Source organism: Euphorbia lathyris, chromosome 4, assembly GCF_963576675.1.
Source record: "Euphorbia lathyris chromosome 4, ddEupLath1.1, whole genome shotgun sequence".
Taxonomy (NCBI): Eukaryota; Viridiplantae; Streptophyta; class Magnoliopsida; order Malpighiales; family Euphorbiaceae; genus Euphorbia; species Euphorbia lathyris.
The window spans coordinates 86,478,787-86,499,010 of record NC_088913.1 but is presented as its reverse complement, the minus strand read 5'-3'; the positions used below and the strand labels follow the sequence as shown (position 1 = coordinate 86,499,010).

Genomic DNA, 20,224 nt, shown 5'->3' with positions numbered 1-20,224 from the left:
AAATTATCCATTCGACATGAATCCCATCAAATTATAATCCAGGCCGAATTATGTAATTAAATACGAAATTGACCCAAATTAAAATATGGATGAAACACAAAGCCATTGTCCCCAAAACTTTAGCTGCTAACGGAACTCCTCTACATTTTTTTGCAATCTCCTTTCCAATGGCAATCAAATCCGAGTTCAGAGGATATAATGTTCCTCCTTGCGCATATTGTACCTTTTCCTCGATAATAGACCAACAATCATCATCAGACAAGATCTCCGGCCTATGCCGATATTCAAGAGAAGTCTCAACCATGGATGCCACTTCTTCACTACGAGTTGTGACAATAATAGCCTTTCCTTTGACTCTACTAACTTTTAGCAAACGTCTCTTCAAAGCATTCCAACCCTTAACCGCATCATTCCACACATCATCAAGAACAAGGATAAATCTTTTTCCCTGCAATGACATCTCAAGTTGGTAAATTACCAAATCCGTCTAAAATTTAAATTGTTACACAAATTTTATCAGAAAGAGTAATTAAAAATAATTACAAATTCAAACCAAAATAGTTGATAAAATTATTCGGCTCGAATCTCATCAATTTTGTAATTTAGACTGAATTAAGTAATTAATTACGAAATTGATACAAATTAAAATATAGGTAAAACACAAAGTTTTCTATTTATGATCCTGTTTGATAAAGAGCTTTTGGGAAAAATTAGACGTTTGAGTCACTTTAAAGGTTTTGACTAGTCAAACCTCTAATAATGGTGTTTGTTGGAGAGAGATTTAAAAGAACTTATTGGTTCTAAAAAGCTAATTTTGAAAAAACTCATTTTATGAGCTTTTTCAATTAGCTTATTGCTTCATCTCTCTTGAAAAACATTTTTAACCCTATTTAATGCAATCTAACCCCAAATAAAGACTTTATCATGTCCTTATTTGTCATTTTACAAAAAACAGTTGTTAACAATCAGTTAAGTTTTACCAAACAAGTTTACACAATCACCTAGTCAAATCAATCACCTAGTCAAATCAGCTAACAAAAAAGGTAATCAGCTGACATCTAATGTAATCAACTATCAGCTAACAGCTATTTACCAGACATAACCTATGACTTGTTCACAGACGAATTTCACTAAAGTTGTCTTCCCGAGACCACCCATTCCCCATATGGGGAAAATGGTAAGAATTTGATAACAAGAACTAGTCAGCAGGCTGACAATCTTAGAGACATCAATGTCCCTCCCAACAATTGGATTATCAAGAACAGTGGCGAATACATGATTGCTCGGTTGGGGGGCCGATTTTACACGTAGTGTGTAAAAAAAATTTACTCAATTGGTGTCTAATAGAAAAAATTCGGAGAAATTTAGATTTAAGAAATGCCTAAAAGGCCAAAAAAATTAGAAATTTGGACTTAGAGAGGGGCTAACATACCCTAAATAAAAAATTAAAATTTTTAGATTTACAGAGTACTTGACGGGACTTGGGCCAATTTTGGGTACTAATATAGCACCCGAGTTAAATTTCTTGGAAACAAGGGGACCGTAATCACCGCAACCTTAAATTTTATGGAGAGAGAAGGGGCCGAAACTACTCGTGGCCATGGTGATTCCAGCGGCCGGAAGAGCCCGGCCCCCTGTCTCCACCCTTGGTCAAGAACTGAGTCCGTTTTGAACCTATTACGAGGCAGATCCACCACGTTTCGTTGGATAAACTCAAACTGAAGGACTTGACTTCGAAAATTTCGTAATGAGTTGGTCACTTTCTTAAGCTTATGAGCGATTTTGAGACGAAATCCACCCTTCCTTACCAAGTCAATGGTTTTTGAAATTGGAGAGAAGCTATGCACCTAGGTTAGAAACCAAAGTTAATTTTATGATTAGTCAATCCACATTTGAAGAGAAGCTAACACATTTAACAGAAGCAATATGTCTAATCCATTTATATGGTGTTGTTGCATTTCAATTTTGTTACGAAATTGAATGGGTTATTATTTATAATAAGCTTGATGTGCGGAATAAAAATTAAACATCGCAAGAACAAGATATTTATGTAGTTCAATTATTTTTGCCAACATTCATAGGCGAAGAGCACATAAATTCATTAGTAATCCACAAATTGGTACAACAACATTCTTTACGTGAGTGCCTAACTCTCAAAACCTATGAGACCTAATTATACCAAAAGCTCAGGCATATACATTACCCAATAGAGCTCCAAACCTCTCCATACAAATAAACAAACAACTCATACCGGCTTAATACATCAAATGATCCCAATGTATGGTGAAATTAAATCCAATAGAGCTCCAAACCTTATAAAATTGTAAATTAAATCCCAATGTATGGTGAAATTATCAAATTATCATGACGGGTATGGAAATATCTTCAGGTACGGCGATACCATTATAATTCTTTTAGATATTAAAAAATATTATTGTTTTTTACACGTAAAATGTGGGATTCAAACCTCGATCTTTTGTTTTTCAACCGTTGAGTGATATCACTAATCTGCTTTATTTTTATTGATTAAGATCCAATCCATCCAATTTTAGATGGATGAGTTATTAAATTTATACTTTCTTAAATTTGTAATATTTTTTATTTTATGTCTTATTCTTAACGGGTAAGGGTACTCGCGGATACCCACGAATTAAATGGAATGGATGTGAGATGAAAAAAGTATATCTATTAGGGTAATGAGACGAGTACGGGTAATTAAAAAATATACAAGTAAAGGTTTGAGATTGGCACTACCCGCGGGTACCCTACCCGTTGCCATCCTCCCCACAACTCGAATAAATTTTGATCTAGTTATTTCATATTTTTATTAGGTTCTTTTAATCGAGGGTAAAAGTTCAAATTTGTGCCTATCGTATTTTTGGAGGTACAGGTTTACTGTTAACGTATTGTAATTTTAATTCTACCATTTCCAACAAAATTAGTTTTACTTAGCATAAAATTTGAATAAATTAGTTTAGTGTTATTTGACCCGTTATGTAATTATCATATTGGACTTTTCAAACATTAATTATATCTAAAATATTTATTATGTTACTAACACTATTGGAAAGTTACAAACAATCTACTAAAATGTCAATAATTAAGCCGGCTAGATAAAAGTTCATCACAAATAAACTGTCTAAAATGTTTACTATGTTATTTTTTAAAGGTTTAAGAATCATCAACAATAGCATTATTTTTTCAAAAAAAAAAAAAAAAAAAAAACAAGAGCATTACAAAGGGAATGGGAGGGACAGAAAATCATTCACCCATTATAGAGACATTAAAGACGGTTCTAACCAAAATATGAGTTGAATCGTTTGCCGGTCTCTTAACAAAACGAATAGAACTATTAACAAGTTCATTAAGCATGTAACTATAATCATTGACTATGACATGAAAATGTGATAAAGCCTCTAATATGTGAGTTATGGACAAAATAACAATCTGATGAGAATCTGATTCTATCTAGATATTGTTCTAACCTTCATCCTTTATCTAACTCAGTGCTTCCCTAATAGATAATATTTCTGTTAGAGCAACATCCATTGTTCATTCAATTAAACCATTGGTAGCAGCTATAAATTCACCCCAAGTGCCCCTAAGGACATACCGAACCCAGCTGTATCAGTCCCATAAAAAAATCGATGCGTATACTTGAGTTTGAAGCAATTGAGAGTCGATGGAGACTAATGAAGATCCAACAACTCAATAGGAGGAAGATGAGGCTTACAAGCAATTTGAGCAGCTTTCCAATTAGCAAGAAAATGAACAGCATTTTGAAGTAAGATAGAAGTTGTAGAATTTTTTTTGTTCCATATAATGTCATTCCTATTAACTCAGACAATCCAACAAATCATAGCAGCACACTCAATCATAGAACGGGACTTGAAGGAGATAAAGACCCAAAAATCGATAAAATTAGAGAATTGGGAACTAATGTCACCGATAGGAGAGAGATACCAAATCCCCCGAGCTATACCGCAACAAACAAGAGCATGAAGGTATCCTCAATATTTTTTGAGAAAATTGGACAAACATCTTAGACCGGAACTCGGTAATACTTCAAATTAGCCATTGACAGGAGGCAGCCGGTCAAAGACCTCTACAACAGATTATTGACCTTTGGAGGAACATGAAGATTCCAAATTAAGTTCCAAACTGATTACAATTTACCATTGTTAACATCAATTTAAGACATCTCTTATAACCACTATTAACTGCAAGCATCATTTCTATCCCCAAACCAGTACCAAGAGTTATCTAATAATCTTCGATTGAGAGGAATTTTTTGGATAAACATCTGATCTCCCAAGGTAAAAATTCCAACAATTAGATCTATATCTCAAATCTGATCCCTCAGTGTAAAAGTTCCAACAATTAGATCTATATCTCAAATCTGATCCCTCAGTGTAAAAGTTCCAGCGATTAGATCCATATCCCAAAAATGCCTACTGCAACATTTTCGTCTCCAAATCATCCAACCTAGTACTTTCCACACATGGATTGTGATCATCAGAGAGCCACGGTTCACTCCAAATATTGATTTTTTTCAATCCCCCGCCATATCATGAGAACAAAGGCTCAGCAAGTAAGCTTATATAACTAGGATTATCACCAATTTCAGCCTCCAAGAAAGTGCTTTCTGAGTAATAGCAAGCCTTATACACACGAGCTATGAGTGGGCAAAAAAATTGGACAAACTGATAACCGAACCGACTGTTTTGTTTAAGGTTGAAAAAATAGCATAGTTTCGGTTTCGGTTTCGGTTTGGAATGTTAAAAAAACTACGGTTTACGGTTAATCGAACCGTTTAAAATATATATATATATATATATATATATATATATATATATTGTAATTACATATAAAATCCATACAAAATAAATACGAATTATATACTTAAAATTATATACTTAAAATCTAAGACATACACTTTGTAATTACAAGTTATATACCTAAAATTATATACAAATTACCATACCACTATACTAACTTATTATACTATACTAAGTGGTTAACTTATTCTATTCTAATTTCTATCTTGAAATTATGCGCATTTTAATACTATCTAAAAATTTAGGTTTGGGTAAAAGCCGTTGATTTTTTGTTAACATTGAGAATTGGTTAAAACCCGTTAACTGAAAAACCTAACCGAAATTAATGGTTAACCTATATGCATGGACCGATTATGATTTCAATGGTTAAAAACCCGATAGTTTCGGTTCGATTAATTTTTTAACCTCATGGACCAGTTAACCAAACCGTGTCCACCCTTAACACGAGCAACTAAAAAATATGGATTAGAAATTAATCATCAACCTTATTTAACTAAAAGAGAAATATTAAAATGATGGAGTTTTCTAAATCTCACTCCTTCAAACTTCTTAGGGATACAAAGCATATCCCACAATTGCCAATGAAGTCTACCCTTTCTATTCCAAGCAGAACCCTACTAGAAAGAATTCATCATTTTCTCTATATTAGAACACCAAATCTCAAGTAAAAGAAACAAGCTCATGGTGTAAGAGAGCAAGGCCTAAATAATCGATTTTAGCATTACTTCTTTGCCAGCTCGAGATAAGTACCTAGTTTTCCAACTTTGCGGACGAGACCGAACCATCCCTTCAATGTAACGGAAACAAGCAGTTTTATTCCTCCCAATCATCAAAGGTTAGATAATTATCAGGTAAAACAAATGTGGTAACACCTAAAGTAGAGCTAACCAAATTATGGACATCAGTTGGACAACGCTTACTGAATGAGATAGAGGATTTGTCAAAATTGATCTTTTGACTTGACGCCCTTTCATACATCGACAAGGAGTTCTTAATAGCAGAAGCCTCAGAGTGAGAAGCTCTAAAGAAGAAGTAATTGTCATCTGCAAAGAATAAATGTGAAATTGAAGGAGCATTCCTCACAACACTACAACCATGAATGATACCCCTTTTTTCCAAATTAGAGAGAGCTAATGAGAGGCCTTCGGCACAAGTAATGAACAAATACTATGAAATTAGGTCTCCTTGGTGCAGACCATGTTGAGGAACAATAAGGCCAACAAAATGACAACCACTAATCACATTGTACTTGGCTTTACACACACTGTATAATCAGATTAACCCACCTATCACAGAAATCCAATGTAAGAATCATTTGCTCAAGAAAATCTCATTCAATTCTATCATGAGCTTTTGACATATCAAGTTTTAAAGCAGTAATACCAGTTTTTCTCTTAGACTTTTGGTGCAAATAGTGATTTACCTCAAATGGCAACATGACATTGTCGGAAATCAACATGCATGGGATGAAAGCACTTTGAGATGGAAAAATAATTAGATGCATGATGTTCTTCAATCTATTCGCTAAAACATTCGAAGCAATTTTATAGACCACACTATACAATGCAATTGGGCGCATATCAGAAACAGATTCAGGTTTTGATTTTTTAGGAATGAGAACTAAATTGGTTTTATGGATATTCTCAAGCAAAGAACCTGAATTCAACCACTCCAAGCAAGAAGCATAAACATGTGATCCTACCCCATTCCAATATTTTTTGGTAGAAACCGTGAATAAAACAGTCAAGTCCAGGGCTCTTGTCAGGGTGCACAGATAATACAATATTTTTAATCTCCTAAATAGTAAAAACCAGTGTTCTAAAAATCGGCCAAGGCGGCAGCCTAGGCGGAGATTTTTAGAACACCGTCCCGATTTTCACTAATCGGGCGGTATAAATCGTTTGACCGATTTTTGACCGCCTAGGCGGTCCTAGGCAGTCCTAGGCGTTTCCAGACGGCTTCCAGGCGGTCCTAGGCGGCTTCCAGGCGGCCTTTTTGAAAAAAATGGTCCTTAAATTTTATGTCAACTTTTTTAATTTTAAAAAAATATTAAATAACAAAAAAATAAGAAAAACCTTAAACTATTAAATTTATTTTTAAGAATATTAATTTTATTTTATTTTGACACATTTTTTTATAAATATTATTTTATTGATCTATTTGTTATTTTTTTTAAGGACATTAATATAAATAATATTAAAATATATATGTTTTTCTATCCTAAATATTTTATATTATTATTTTTACATAGTATAATTCATATATTAATGGTATTTATATAATACTTTATTTAATAAAAAAAATAAAAAAATATAAAAAATACAAATCCGTTTAATCCCGATTAATCAGTAAGGGCCCTCTCCGCCCGACTAGCGCCTAACGTCTTTTAAAACCTTGGTAAAAACACAGGTAAAATCATTATTGATTTTAGAATTCAATTTAGGATTTACATTTTTAAGAAATTCAGCAGCATCACATCCATTAAGTAAATAAATCCTGAAAATAATTTTAGATAGTAGTACCCAAACCTCTAGACCAATCACACCAACATCCTGAATCGTTTTTAAGTTGCTCGATATTATTTTTTTCTCTTCTTATTGGTTGCTGCTGTATAGAAGAAATGAGAGTTAGAGTCACCTCTTTGGAGCCATAACTTTTTAGCCCTTTGACTCCAGTACATCTCTTATTGCAACTGAAGGAAATCTAGACGACTTCTCGCCTCCAAAATCAATTGATGAGCAACTTGATTTGTTTGCCTTTTAAATCGTAGTGATTCGTTCTTTCACCACAAATCACATTAAAAATTATCTACGTTATAAAAGATAACCCATATAGAATATGCGATATTTATTCTTCGATTCTTAATATGTCCCCTAAAGACTTTATTGTTTGATTCCTTACTCAATCTCTGTTATTGTGATTATTGGAATATCAATAACTTTATCTATTAAAAAGCTAAAAAATAGTTCAACATCACAATAGTTAGCAAGTCACATCAACAACCATCTAAAAATTATTTTCATATAAACATAAAAATTATTTAATTATTTTATTATTTTATTTATAAGGTTGTAAATTTTTGATACAATAATATAATTTTTAGAAAATTCGTCTTACACAATTCGTTTAATACATCATTTTTTTATTGCATTTTATTATATTTATATATAAAATATATAGATCATATAATGTGATAATTATTTTTATATTTCTATTTATTTTTTCTTTTGTAGCAGTGTAAATTATATTTATTTTTTCTCTCAGAAACATATTTCAAATGATTAATATTTGTGTTTTTTAAAAAATAGTTCAATGTCTAGATACAAATGAATAAAACATTCGATTTCAATCTTAACAGGTCGACCGAATGTACACGACCTCGACCTCCCATCGAGACTCTAGACACCGTTTGGATCCGAATCTCCGGATAAATCTCTTCAAGAAAGCGCTTCATCCAGGGGTACCAAGATCATTTGGCTTCCACACATAGAAAACCTATAAATACCCTAGAACAGTCTAGACAAGGGGAACTCTTTATCTCTCTCTAAGACATACTTAATTTCAGTAACAATCATTTCAGTTCAGTTCAGCATTCAGTAATTTATCATTATTTATTATAATTACAATTATTTATATATAATTTATTATCATTATTATTATTATTTATCTATAATTTATCATTTTATTATTATTAATATTTATCTATAATTGATCATTATCTATAAATTAGATAAAAGTTAAAAAATGGTAGTTTATTAAAGTATATATCGTTTAATAAAAAAAATGACGCATGTGTGATGTGTATATGACAAGATTTATGACCAAGAAGACAGTTTGATGAATTTTTTCTCAAATTTATCCAATTTATCAATGTTAGGGATAAAATTGCACTATTTTAGACGTTAGGGGTAAAATTACTTCTGACCCAAAACATTAGAGGTATTTTTTGCACCTTAACCCTTTCTTGTAATAAAAATTTAAGAGTTTGTATTCATATGAAAATTTATATTTAATTTCATAGGCTTTAAATTGTATCTAAATTTGTGTTTGTATGTAATTTGTATTTTTAATTTAAATTAGACTCATTTTTATTTAATTTCATAGGCTTTTATTGAGCCGAGTTTTTATTTGATATTCAATTTAGTTTTATCTTTAATAATATATTTATTTATTATTGATATTGTTATTATTATTAAAACCATTATTATTATTATTATAAGCTTATTAATGTCCAACATTATCATTAAAATTATTTTAAAGTCTAATATCATCATTATTGTTAAGTTCGGTTAAGTTCAGTAACATTCAGTTAAATTCAGTTCAGTTCAGTATTTAGTAGCATTCAGTTCAGTTCAATTCAGTTCACTTCAGCGATAAAAAAATAGAGCCTAACCCTTACACTTTCTCTCTCTTAGTCATTCTTATTCTAACTTGATCATCGGAGTGTTTTTAGGGAACCTCCCAGCACAGAATGAACATTTTACGACCTTTAGGACTCATCAACAACATCTATAGTAATTCAAGACAAACTACTTAAAAAAATATTTGATTATTATCATATATGTACCAAAACTAAATAATTTGAGGATTATACAACATAACATGAAATTAAAATCCAAAATAATAATATCAATTAAGGTTGATTTGAGTTGTTAAAAGCTTCAAATCATTAATTTAGATCTCGAATTCAAATTCTTTTGTATGTAAAAAAAATTTAATCGGTAGATGATCTATCTAAAAAGTGTCTGATGAGCATATATCGAACCGAAAAATCGAACAAACTATAAAAATTATCCAAAATAATAATAGCCTCAAATAAAGCTTTTTTCTTTGTGTCAAATGTATAGGCTTGTGATTAATTTTATATGACAAAAACCCTATTTAAAGATTTTAATTGAAAAACGGATATTCACTTCAATTAGATCCTTTTATTTTCAACTTAATATAATTATGAAATAGAAAATATTAAGAAAAGATAAATAAGGGATAAATACAAATCTATCCCTAAAATTAACGAGGAAGTTTAATTTTACCCTTTAGGTATAAAAATAACTCAATTTTATCCTATAGTAAAAAAAATTAACTCCATTTTCCTTAAAAAACTTAATTCAATTTTACCACTTTCTAAGAAAACAAGTGGTAAAATTCCTAAGAAAAGAGCAAAATTGATTTAGAATTTTTACCATAAGAAAAGATTAATACATCAGTTGCTCCTTATTTTATATAAAAAACAATTGATTAACTCCTTAACTTTAATGCCTCATCAACTTGCCTAAAATGTAATCAATTTGATCCTTAAACTTGTCCAAATTTTTTTATTAACCTCATTAGCTTTTAAATTATTCTGATAGTCTCATCAAGTTGCTTAAAACGTAGTCAATTGAACCTTTAATCTGATGTGACATCGAGCGTGCAACACGCAACAAACACGCACGTTTCTTTCGACAAACATACTGGAAGGAATGACATTTTTTATTTAAATCCTTAAATATAACGGTTTGAATTCTGGAATCCCCAATCTTTCTTTGAAACCCCTAAATAACAGCAGTACAATTTCTTGTGTTAAGTGATTGAAGACATTAAAGCTTTTGTTCAAGGTTCTTTAATTTAAAGATTGTTTCGGTTCTTTCCCCAAATATTTAATTTATTTTTTTCACCACTATACAATTTCTAACGTTGGCCAGCTGGCCACCCTTTGGACTAGTCAATGACGCATGAGCCACATTTAAGAACACCAATCTGTGTGTTGATGGATTGAATGATCAATTGATTATATTTTAAACAAGTTGTGGAGGATATCGGAACAACATAAAAAAATCATAGGTCAGTTAACTTTTTAGAACAATTCTGAAATCTGTTGATTATGTGTAAATAACATGAAAATTGAGGGCTCTAATAAATTTGGTGATAAAGTGTAAAAATACTCATAACATTATATTTATAGACAAGAGTAATGTTATCCTTAACGTCTAAAATGATGCAATTTTATCCCTAAAATTGGCAGTCAAGAACAATTTTACCCCTAAAATTGGCATTTTGTTTCTTATTCTACACCAATTGCACACAAATTGATTCTAAAAAAAATTTCATATTTTTTGTGATTTAATAAGAATTGAAGATTAATATTTTTAAATTCAGTAAAATATTTAAATTTTTTTTTGTCCAATTCGTATAAAATACAATATATATTTTTTAAATTTTTTCACGTTTAATCATATGTTTGTGATCTGTTACCAGTGAGTAATAAAATGACGCATATGTGAAATGTAAATGATAAGATTCAAAACTGAGAACAAAATTTGATGAATAATTTTTTCAATCGACCTAACTTATCAATGTTAGGGATAAAAATTGCATTAACTGCCAACATTAAGAGTACAAATATATCATTTTAGACGTTAAGGGTAAAATTGCACCTAGATGTAAATGTTAGAGATATTTTTTATTTTCACCTCATCCCTAAATTATGGATATAAATTATGGATATTTTTTGGGTAAATTATACAATAGTTAGGATTAATAAATTATTTATAAGTATTTCATTCTCTTAAACAAATTTATTAAAATGTCAAATTTCGTAGGGTTTTTTTAAAATTATTTTTTTTCTATAAATGACTAATTGAAAAATTGATAAAAAAAATTAAAATTGTAATATTCTATTATTTTAAAATTTAAAATCATATATAATGATAAAATACATAAAAATAATTTTCATAAATGTAAATAAAAAATTAATTTGATATAATTTCCTCTATTTTTTTTTACTTCCTTTCCCATTGGGCCTTAAGCCCAAAGGATATATTAACAAGCCCATCAACAGCCTTTCCCGAAAAAGAAAAAAGTTTTTTCCTCTACTTTTCAAAAGAAAAAAAATGAAGAAAAATCCGATTTTTTATTTTCATTTTTTTTTTTGCTTCTCTTTCATTTCCTTGAACTTCCAATATTTGACGTTTCCTTCCTCCAGTTGATTTCATCTTTTTGTTCTTTATCTTTTTGGTTTTTTTCCCCAATTTACACTCCAATTTCAATTCGCATTCACCGTTTCTTCATCGAGACAATACACGAAATCTTCTGGTAATGGGGGATCAGATTGCCCGAGCTGAAGATTTCGAGAAAAAAGCCGAGAAGAAGCTTAGTGGCTGGGCCTTATTTGGTTCCAAATACGAAGATGCTTCCGATCTGTTTGATAAATCGGCCAATTCATTCAAGCTCGGAAAATCCTGTAATTTTCCATGCCTTTTTTTTTTTTTTTTCCCTAATTCCGGTTCCGATGATGCGATCATCACTATTTCGTTTCATTTCAGTTTTTATTTGTAACAGCATGAATAGTGATTTCACTTTTAGTCCTAAGTTCTTTACCCTTCGACAAAGTAATTTGTGCTGGTGGGATTCTTTTTCAATTTAGGGTTTTTTTTTTGTGATTTTTTGCTCTTTGTATTTGTTTGAATTTTTAGTTACTCTGTTGATGATGTTTTGAATGTTCGAAGTAAGATATTTTAGGAATTACCTGGTGGAAGTGTATTTAATGCATGATATGGTGTAAATTAGTATTGGATTTTCGTTCGGAGTTTAATAAACTAATCGGATCCTATTACTATGTCTCCTTGTGATATTTGAGAAAACAATGAGTTCAGTGGAGGATCCTGATTTAGTTCATGTTTTATGGAACTATAATGAAGGATTTACCCAATGATTGTGTTGTAGACTTTGTTATGGCTACTTTGGTCTTTATTTATTTTGTCCTTATTTAGTTTGTTCTGGACTTCATCATTTAGTTTGCATTTGCCTTTCAAGCTAGATATAATAATATCAAGTTATATACTTTGGTTTGCCGATATCAGAATTGTGATGTTTCAGGGGATAAAGCTGGAGCAACTTACGTCAAGTTGGCAAACTGTCATTTAAAGGTGAGTGTGTTGCATATTGGAATTAAGCCATTGATTTTATCATCATGGTATTTTTTTTCCTCAATTATTTGATGGAGTTTAGTGACAAGTGTTATTTTATGTTTGCAGTTGGACAGTAAACATGAAGCTGCCCAAGCTTATGTTGATGCTGCTCATTGTTACAAGAAAACATCTACAAACGGTATGAAGTAACTTACTGTTGTTGTGTTTTATATTATGGACTGCGGCTTAGATACTTAATTTTGATATATTACCTAACCAAACAGGAAGAATACTGCAATTTGTTAATTACCAAGGAAAGATAGGTTCTTGTAAAAGTTTTCTGTTTCTGTCACTTGTTGAATTGGGATTGTTGGAGTATGAAATGTGGGTCGCCTTCTTGAAAGTGCATAAATTACCAAACCAAACTGATTCACACTTTGCACACTAACCATTCATTTTCTTTTCTTTTTCTTTATAGCGTGTTTTATAGTTCATGGTGTAGATTGCACCAAGTTTGTTTGTTTGTTTTGAATAAAAAAATTTATTCCCAGCAAACTTTGGCTTGAAAATTTGATGGTACTTGGTAGAGGTGGATTATGCTTAAATTGGTTTAGGATGAGCGTTAATTTAAGTATGCTAGTTAACCTGGACCCTGATTTTGGATTTTCACTTTCAGTTGTATTCCTTTTATATCTAGATGGCACATGTTTTTCTATACTGACCATGAGGAAATTATATGTGCTTGAAATTTAATAGGATTATAATGTTAAGTTCATATTTGTCTATGCCAAACCCCATTTTGCATTCTCATGTTTGTCTAATGCTTGTGAGTTTATTTTTTGCAGAGGCAATATCTTGCTTAATCCAGGCAGTGGAATTGTTTTGTGATATAGGAAGAATCAGTATGGCTGCAAGATATTACAAGGTGCATACTTGTTACTAGTTTTCTTTTGCTGGCAACAACCTGTTTTTTGTTTTAATTTTCATACAATCATTTCATAAACTTGCCAATTTGCACACATATATCATGATCCTTTTGTTTTTGGTGATAATATTACAATTTTCTGTTGCGGTTTTAGATCTTCCAAATATTTTGGTATTGTTGGTCTGTTGGTATGTGTGTGTACTTAAAAACATATAGATTTTAATGGTTGACATGGGATTTCGATTGTGAACAGGAAGTTGCTGAACTATATGAGTCAGAAGCAAATATTGAGAAAGCTATTGACTTTTATGAAAAGGCAGCTGATTTCTTCCAAGGTGAAGAAGTAACAACTTCTGCCAACCAATGCAAGCAGAAAGTAGCACAATTTGCTGCTCAGCTAGAACAGTAAGGGTGTTGGCTTTCAAGATGGTCGTTTATTTTTTACTCTCGCATCTGATAGTATTTGTTCTTTATGCATGGATGGCAGTGATTGTTAAGATGTATGTTATTTTGTGCATGTAGAAAAAGCTGGTGCTTTATTAATTGAAAATGGTAAGCATCTGTAGATGTTTTCTCATAAAATGCATGTGAAGAAATTAAGATTAGAGTTGCTTAAACTTTTTAATTAATTTGTTTGGGAAGATTGTACTAGTTGAGCATATCTCGTTGGTTTTGGTAGGGTTGGAAATTGGCTTGTGATTAGAATTAATAAACAAAAACCATAAAAGCATATTCAAAGCCAGAGATTTGAAACCTAGTTCAATAGGTTTGATTTAGCTGTTTCAAGTTATTTTGAATTTTTGGGTATAGTAATATTATTAACTGTTCTAATCACTTTTTATTTGTAAGGTAACATATGTTCAACTAAAAAAATGTTGCCAGCCATTAAAGAGGGTGTTAAGCTCCTTTTGAATAATTGAGATGTGAACCAACTCTCTCTGTCTCAGCATTGAGCTAATGTTGAACTAGTTAAATTGAGAAGCATTGGCCAGCAAAGCTTGGTGGTTCTATTGGAAGGAGATCATTGTTTCCAAAATTGGTTCATGAAGTTATAACAAGTTAAAATTGCAGGATTTGTTTGCATCTATGTTAATCTTGGTTCAAATAGAAGATTTTTTTTTTGTTTTGTAGCGGCATAGATTTGAAGCATGAAAGTGCCATGCATCATACGGAGGTGATGCCTCCTTTATTTAGTTAAGGCAGGACCCCTTCATTGTGCATTTCACTTCAAAATGATTATTGACTAATGTCTGTAAATAAAATTTCAAAAAAGTTCTTAGGATTGGACTGCTAGATTAAAAAAAAAAAAATTCTAAATATTTTGAACTGGTCAAGTCAAATGAAGCCAATAAACCACAGTTTCAGTTGACAATTGTAGATGGATTGGAGACGAAGTCACGAATGAATTGATTATATATCAGTTTTAGAAAGCGATTGTTGATTTAACATAATTGTTTTGTGATCGGCTACTGTCCTTGAATGTGTGATGCAAAATTGTTTGAATGCTTTTAAACTAAATTATGCTTATGGCAATTTTAACCTAGTAGAATTAAAAATATATCTTAAATAAAGCATTATGTGGTAGTATATTGGTGGATTAATGGCAATTTAGAATAAATAAGATAACCATAGTTCTGATCCTTTATATTTAGCTGGATTTATGATAAAAGCTCTTTTACTGATGCTGCAGTTTTTTCATAAACAATCAATGAGTTGTTTGACAGAATTTAAATAATTTGTGCTTTATATTTCAGATACCCGAAGGCAATTGAGATTTATGAAGAGATTGCCAAACATTCACTTAGCAACAATTTGCTGAAGTATGGAGTCAAAGGTCATCTTCTTAATGCTGGCATTTGCCATCTATGCAAAGGCGATGTTATTGCCATTACAAATGCATTGGAGCAATATCAGGTCTGGTTCGGCTCAATATTTATCATCTTGACACTTTTATCTATAGTTGGTTAAACTGAATACATGTCTTATTTTTTGTTCCAGGACATGGATCCTACTTTTTCAGGAACTCGTGAATATAGACTCTTAGCGGTATGTCAAACATACTTTGACAAACTTTATATCTTTCTTTTCCTATGCCATCTAATACTTGACTTGACAAAGGGGAATTGGTTCTCTCTCTCTATTGCTTTTTAATGTACATCTGTATTTAAAAGACAGCAGAAGTGCTTGGGCTTCGTTTACTAAGCTTGCTTTAGTTCCCTTTCGTAATTGCTCTTTCTTCATGCCAAGAAATATTTATCTATTTACCAATGGTTTTTCGTTTATCCCATTTTTCTATTGGCAGGATGTTGCCGCTGCCATTGATGAGGAAGACATTGCCAAGTTTACAGATGTTATTAAGGAATTTGATAGCATGACCCCATTGGTAAAACTTTTCTATGTTCCTTCAGTCTTAATATTCATTGCATGTTGTAGACGTAAACAAACTATTTAACACGGTTTTTTTAAGTACTACATATCTTCCAAATCTTACCTACAAAACAAAAATCTTTCTTTGAAAAGAAAAGGAAGAAGGTTGCTTGATGACTTTGTCTAGTTGCCAAGTTTGCATGTAAAGTGTCGCTCATGCATATACTTCGTCAAGGATCTGTTTTCCCCCCTCAACTGTTAATGCCTCTGTCTTGTTTTACTATCTTAATTAGACTTTTGATAAGATAATTCAGAATCTATGTTGCACGAGAACTTTGATTTTTTCACTTTTGGAAACCGACACTCTGGGAAACTTGTACAAAAGTTCCGAGTTTTTTCCCGTAATTTTAAAAAAATTGGAAACTCAGTTTCTTAAAATTTTGAAACTAGTTTCCTAGGATGTCATGTGTTTCCAAAAGTAGATCAATGCTAATTATATTATATGTTCAGTAAATTCCTAATACTTTCTACGTCATCTTCTACAAGCTATCTTTTTTCCCTCTATGTGACTTGTGTGCAACATTTTTCATGTATATATAACAAAAACTTAAGGCTTAATACATCAAGAACCCCCTGAACTTGTCCAAAAAGTTTGATCGGCTCCTGAACTTACATTGTGTTTCATTAGCCCCCTCAACTTGCTTAAAATAACCTATTGGCTACCTGGATTTGTTTAAGGTGACATTTTGGCCCCATAAACTTGCTTAGGGTGATCAATTTGCCCCCTGAACTTGTTTAAAGTGACATACATTTCAATTTATCTAAATCTGTAAAAAAAAAAAAAAAATTAAAAAATAAAGGGTTAATTCGTGTTTCTAAGTCTTTAAAACAAATTAACTTTCTGTTTTGTATATCTTTATGGCGTTTTTATAGATTTAGGGACTTAATTATGACACTTTAAGCCAGTTTAGGGGGCTAATGAGACAAAATGTAAGTTCAGGGGCCAATTAAGCTTTTTGGACAAGTTTAGGGGGCAACTAATGTATTCAGCCAAAACTTAAAGATAAGTTCTTACAATTTTGAAAATGGTTTAGTATACATCAATGGCTCCCTAAACTTGGCCCAAAAAGCAGATTAGCCTCAGAACTTATAAAGTGTCTCATTAGTCCTCTGGACTTGCATAAGGTGACTTGTTGGCCACCTTAATTTGTTTAAAGTGACCTATTGGCTCCCAGAAATTGCTTATAGTGATCTATTGCCCCCCCTGAACTTATGCATTTAAATTTGTCTAAATCTAATCTTTTTCTGTCGCGGGAGTTAATCATGTCACTTCAAGCAAGTTCAGGAGGCTAACATAACACTTTGTAAGTTCAGGGGGCCAATCAGTTTCTTGGGCCAAATTCAACGGGCTCCTAATGCATTAATCCCTATGTATAGATATCCATATATTTTTATTAGGCTTAATACATCATCAGTCCCCTCTGAACTTGTCCAAAAATCTTGATTGGCCCTCTGAACTTATATGGTGTCTCGCTAGCCCCCTAAACTTACTTGGAATAACCCATTGGCCACCTCGATTTATTTAAAGTGGCCTATCAGCCCCTGAATCTGTTTAAAGTGATATAAATATCAATTTGTCTAAATATGTAAAAAAATTCAAAACTTAGAAGATAAAGACCTAACTCGTGATTCTAAATCTTTAAAAGAAATTAACTTTCTGTTTTGTACATGTTTATGACGTTTAACATTTTAAGCAAGTTTAAGAGGTAATAAGATAACATGTAAGTTCAGGGGCCAATTAAGCTTTTTGGACAAGTTCAGGAGGCAACTGATGTATTAAGCCTTTTTATTATTTACAAGTTTCTGTTCCTTATATTTTCGACAAATATGATTTCGTGGGGTCAGTTTATGTATCCATTTCCGTTTACACTTGCGAAGTGAATTGTCATTGTTTGGCATACAGGATTCTTGGAAGACAACCCTTCTGCTGAGGGTGAAAGAGAAGCTGAAAGCAAAGGAATTGGAGGAGGATGACCTTACCTAAACATAGAAGTTCAAATTATTTTGTTCTCCAATTACGCCATTGTAATGTGTGTGTTTGATTTACACTGTGCTTCTTCTGGTATGAAATGTCTTTGTTTCCTTTTATGAGAATGGGTTGATTTTGCTGTTTTGGACATGGGAGTTTGTAGTTGTTTTTGTGGATTATATACGGGATCTATGAACTTGAAAGAGATAGAATTTTGATTTTCTTAAATCTTATAAGCTTTGCATTTTCTAGGTGTTATCATTTTTTACATGATTTACAGTCGGTTTTGATTGATAACACGCGCATGATTATCATTGTTATTACATTAGATGTTTTTTTGGTTAGCTGATTTGACTAGCTGGTTATTTGGTAAATTTTAACTGATCGCTAATAGCGGTTGTTGTGAAATGACAAATAAAGATACTGTGAAATGACAAATAAAGATATGAGAGCATTCATTTGGGGTTAAAGAGTAGTAACTAGGAGTAAAATGATGGAGATGAAACAATCAGCTAGTTGAAAAAAATTCCTAAAACCAGCATTTTTAAAATTAGTGTTTTGGATCTAATAAGTTCTTTCAAATCTTCTTTCATCAAATACTACTGTTAGAGATTTGACTAGTCAAAATCTTTAAAGTGATTTAAAAATCTAATTTTACCCAAAATGCTTTATATATATATATATATAACCTCGTGAAACGTATTAATAGCATATATTATAATATATAACTTTGACAATAATTTCAATTTATGATTATTGAATTAGATCTATGATTTATGAAGGTAGTTTAATGGAGATTTTTTTTTCTTTAATATAAGTACAATAATGCAGTTTGCATTGTGCGCAAATTAAAATAAAAAATAAAAAAATGAAGGAACCTTTAGGTTAAGTTAACAATTGGGTAAATTACATTTATGATTATTTCATCAAAAAAAAAAAAATACATTTATGATTATAGAATTTTGCTTAATTAATATTATAATAATTAAACTTTAAAATTTATTCAATTTTATTTTTCAGGGTAAATTATACCAATAGCTACTGAACTTTATTCATTTTAACATTGTGACCACTGAACTTCAATTCTTAATGATATAACCATTGAACTTTACACTTGGCCACTCAACTTTCACTAACTCCTCAAAATGAAAATATTCAAGAATTAAAGTTGTTCAGGATGACATTTACCATGAAACCGTGTTTTTTATTTTCCAAAATCACATTTTTTGGAGCTTTCTCTTTTTCAAAATTCATTCTCTATCCTAACCAAACAACTCCTAAATGACATCAAAATGAAAATTTTCAAAAATTAAAGTTTCTTAGAATATCATTAACTCTTCGAATTTTATTTTGAGACCGTCAATAGTCGTTTTGAGGCATTGAGTGACCACCGGTGTTAAAAAAAAGTGTAAAGTCCAGTGGTCATTGGTGTAAGTTACCTGTTTTTTTATATTGTAACCATTGGACTTCAATTAAAATTTTAAAATGATTGTTGATGATTTCAAATAGAATTTCTTTAAGAATGGATGGTATTCTAAGTAAAGTTTAATTCTTTAACTTTTTTGTTTTGATGTCATTTATGTATTGTTTGATTACGATACGAGAGAGAAATTGGATATTTATGGAGAAAAGGTTTCAAAATTTAGGGTAAATTACACCTATGGCCACTGAACTTTACCCATCTTCACATTATGGCCATTGAACTTCATTTCTTCCCGGTATGACCACTAAACTTTACACATTTTAACACCGGTGGCCACTCAAATTTAACTAACTTCTCAAAATGACCCTTAACGATCGTTAACAACCTCAAAATGAAAATATTCAAGAATTAAAGTTGTTCAGAACGACATTTACCATGAAACCGCATTTTTTATTTTCAAAAATCACATTTTTTAGAGTTTTCTCTCTCTAAAAATTCACTTTCTCTCTCCTAACCAAACAACACAAAAATGGCCTCAAAACGAAAATTTTCAAGAATTAAAGTTCTTTAGAATATCATTAACGCTTTGGATTTTTTATTTTTAGCTGTCAACGGTCGTTTTGAGACGTTAAGTAGCCACCGCTGTTAAAAAGTGTAAAGTTCAATGGCCATACCGAGAAGAAATGAAGTTCAGTGGCCATAATGTGAAAATGGGTAAAGCTCAGTGGCCATGGGTGTAATTTACCCTCAAAA

The 20,224-nt window shown here is 31.3% G+C and overlaps 1 protein-coding gene across 1 annotated transcript; it reads left to right on the top strand.

Moving 5' to 3' along the window:
• Nucleotides 1-11,740: 11,740 nt before the first annotated feature.
• On the top strand, nt 11,741-18,294 carry LOC136226022 (alpha-soluble NSF attachment protein 2). Its single transcript, XM_066014292.1, has 9 exons — nt 11,741-12,060; nt 12,696-12,745; nt 12,854-12,926; nt 13,573-13,652; nt 13,906-14,057; nt 15,407-15,566; nt 15,651-15,698; nt 15,955-16,035; nt 17,983-18,294. Exons 1-9 carry the CDS (start codon nt 11,916-11,918, stop codon nt 18,061-18,063), a joined length of 870 nt encoding a protein of 289 aa, XP_065870364.1. The 5' UTR covers nt 11,741-11,915; the 3' UTR covers nt 18,064-18,294.
• Nucleotides 18,295-20,224: the final 1,930 nt, after the last annotated feature.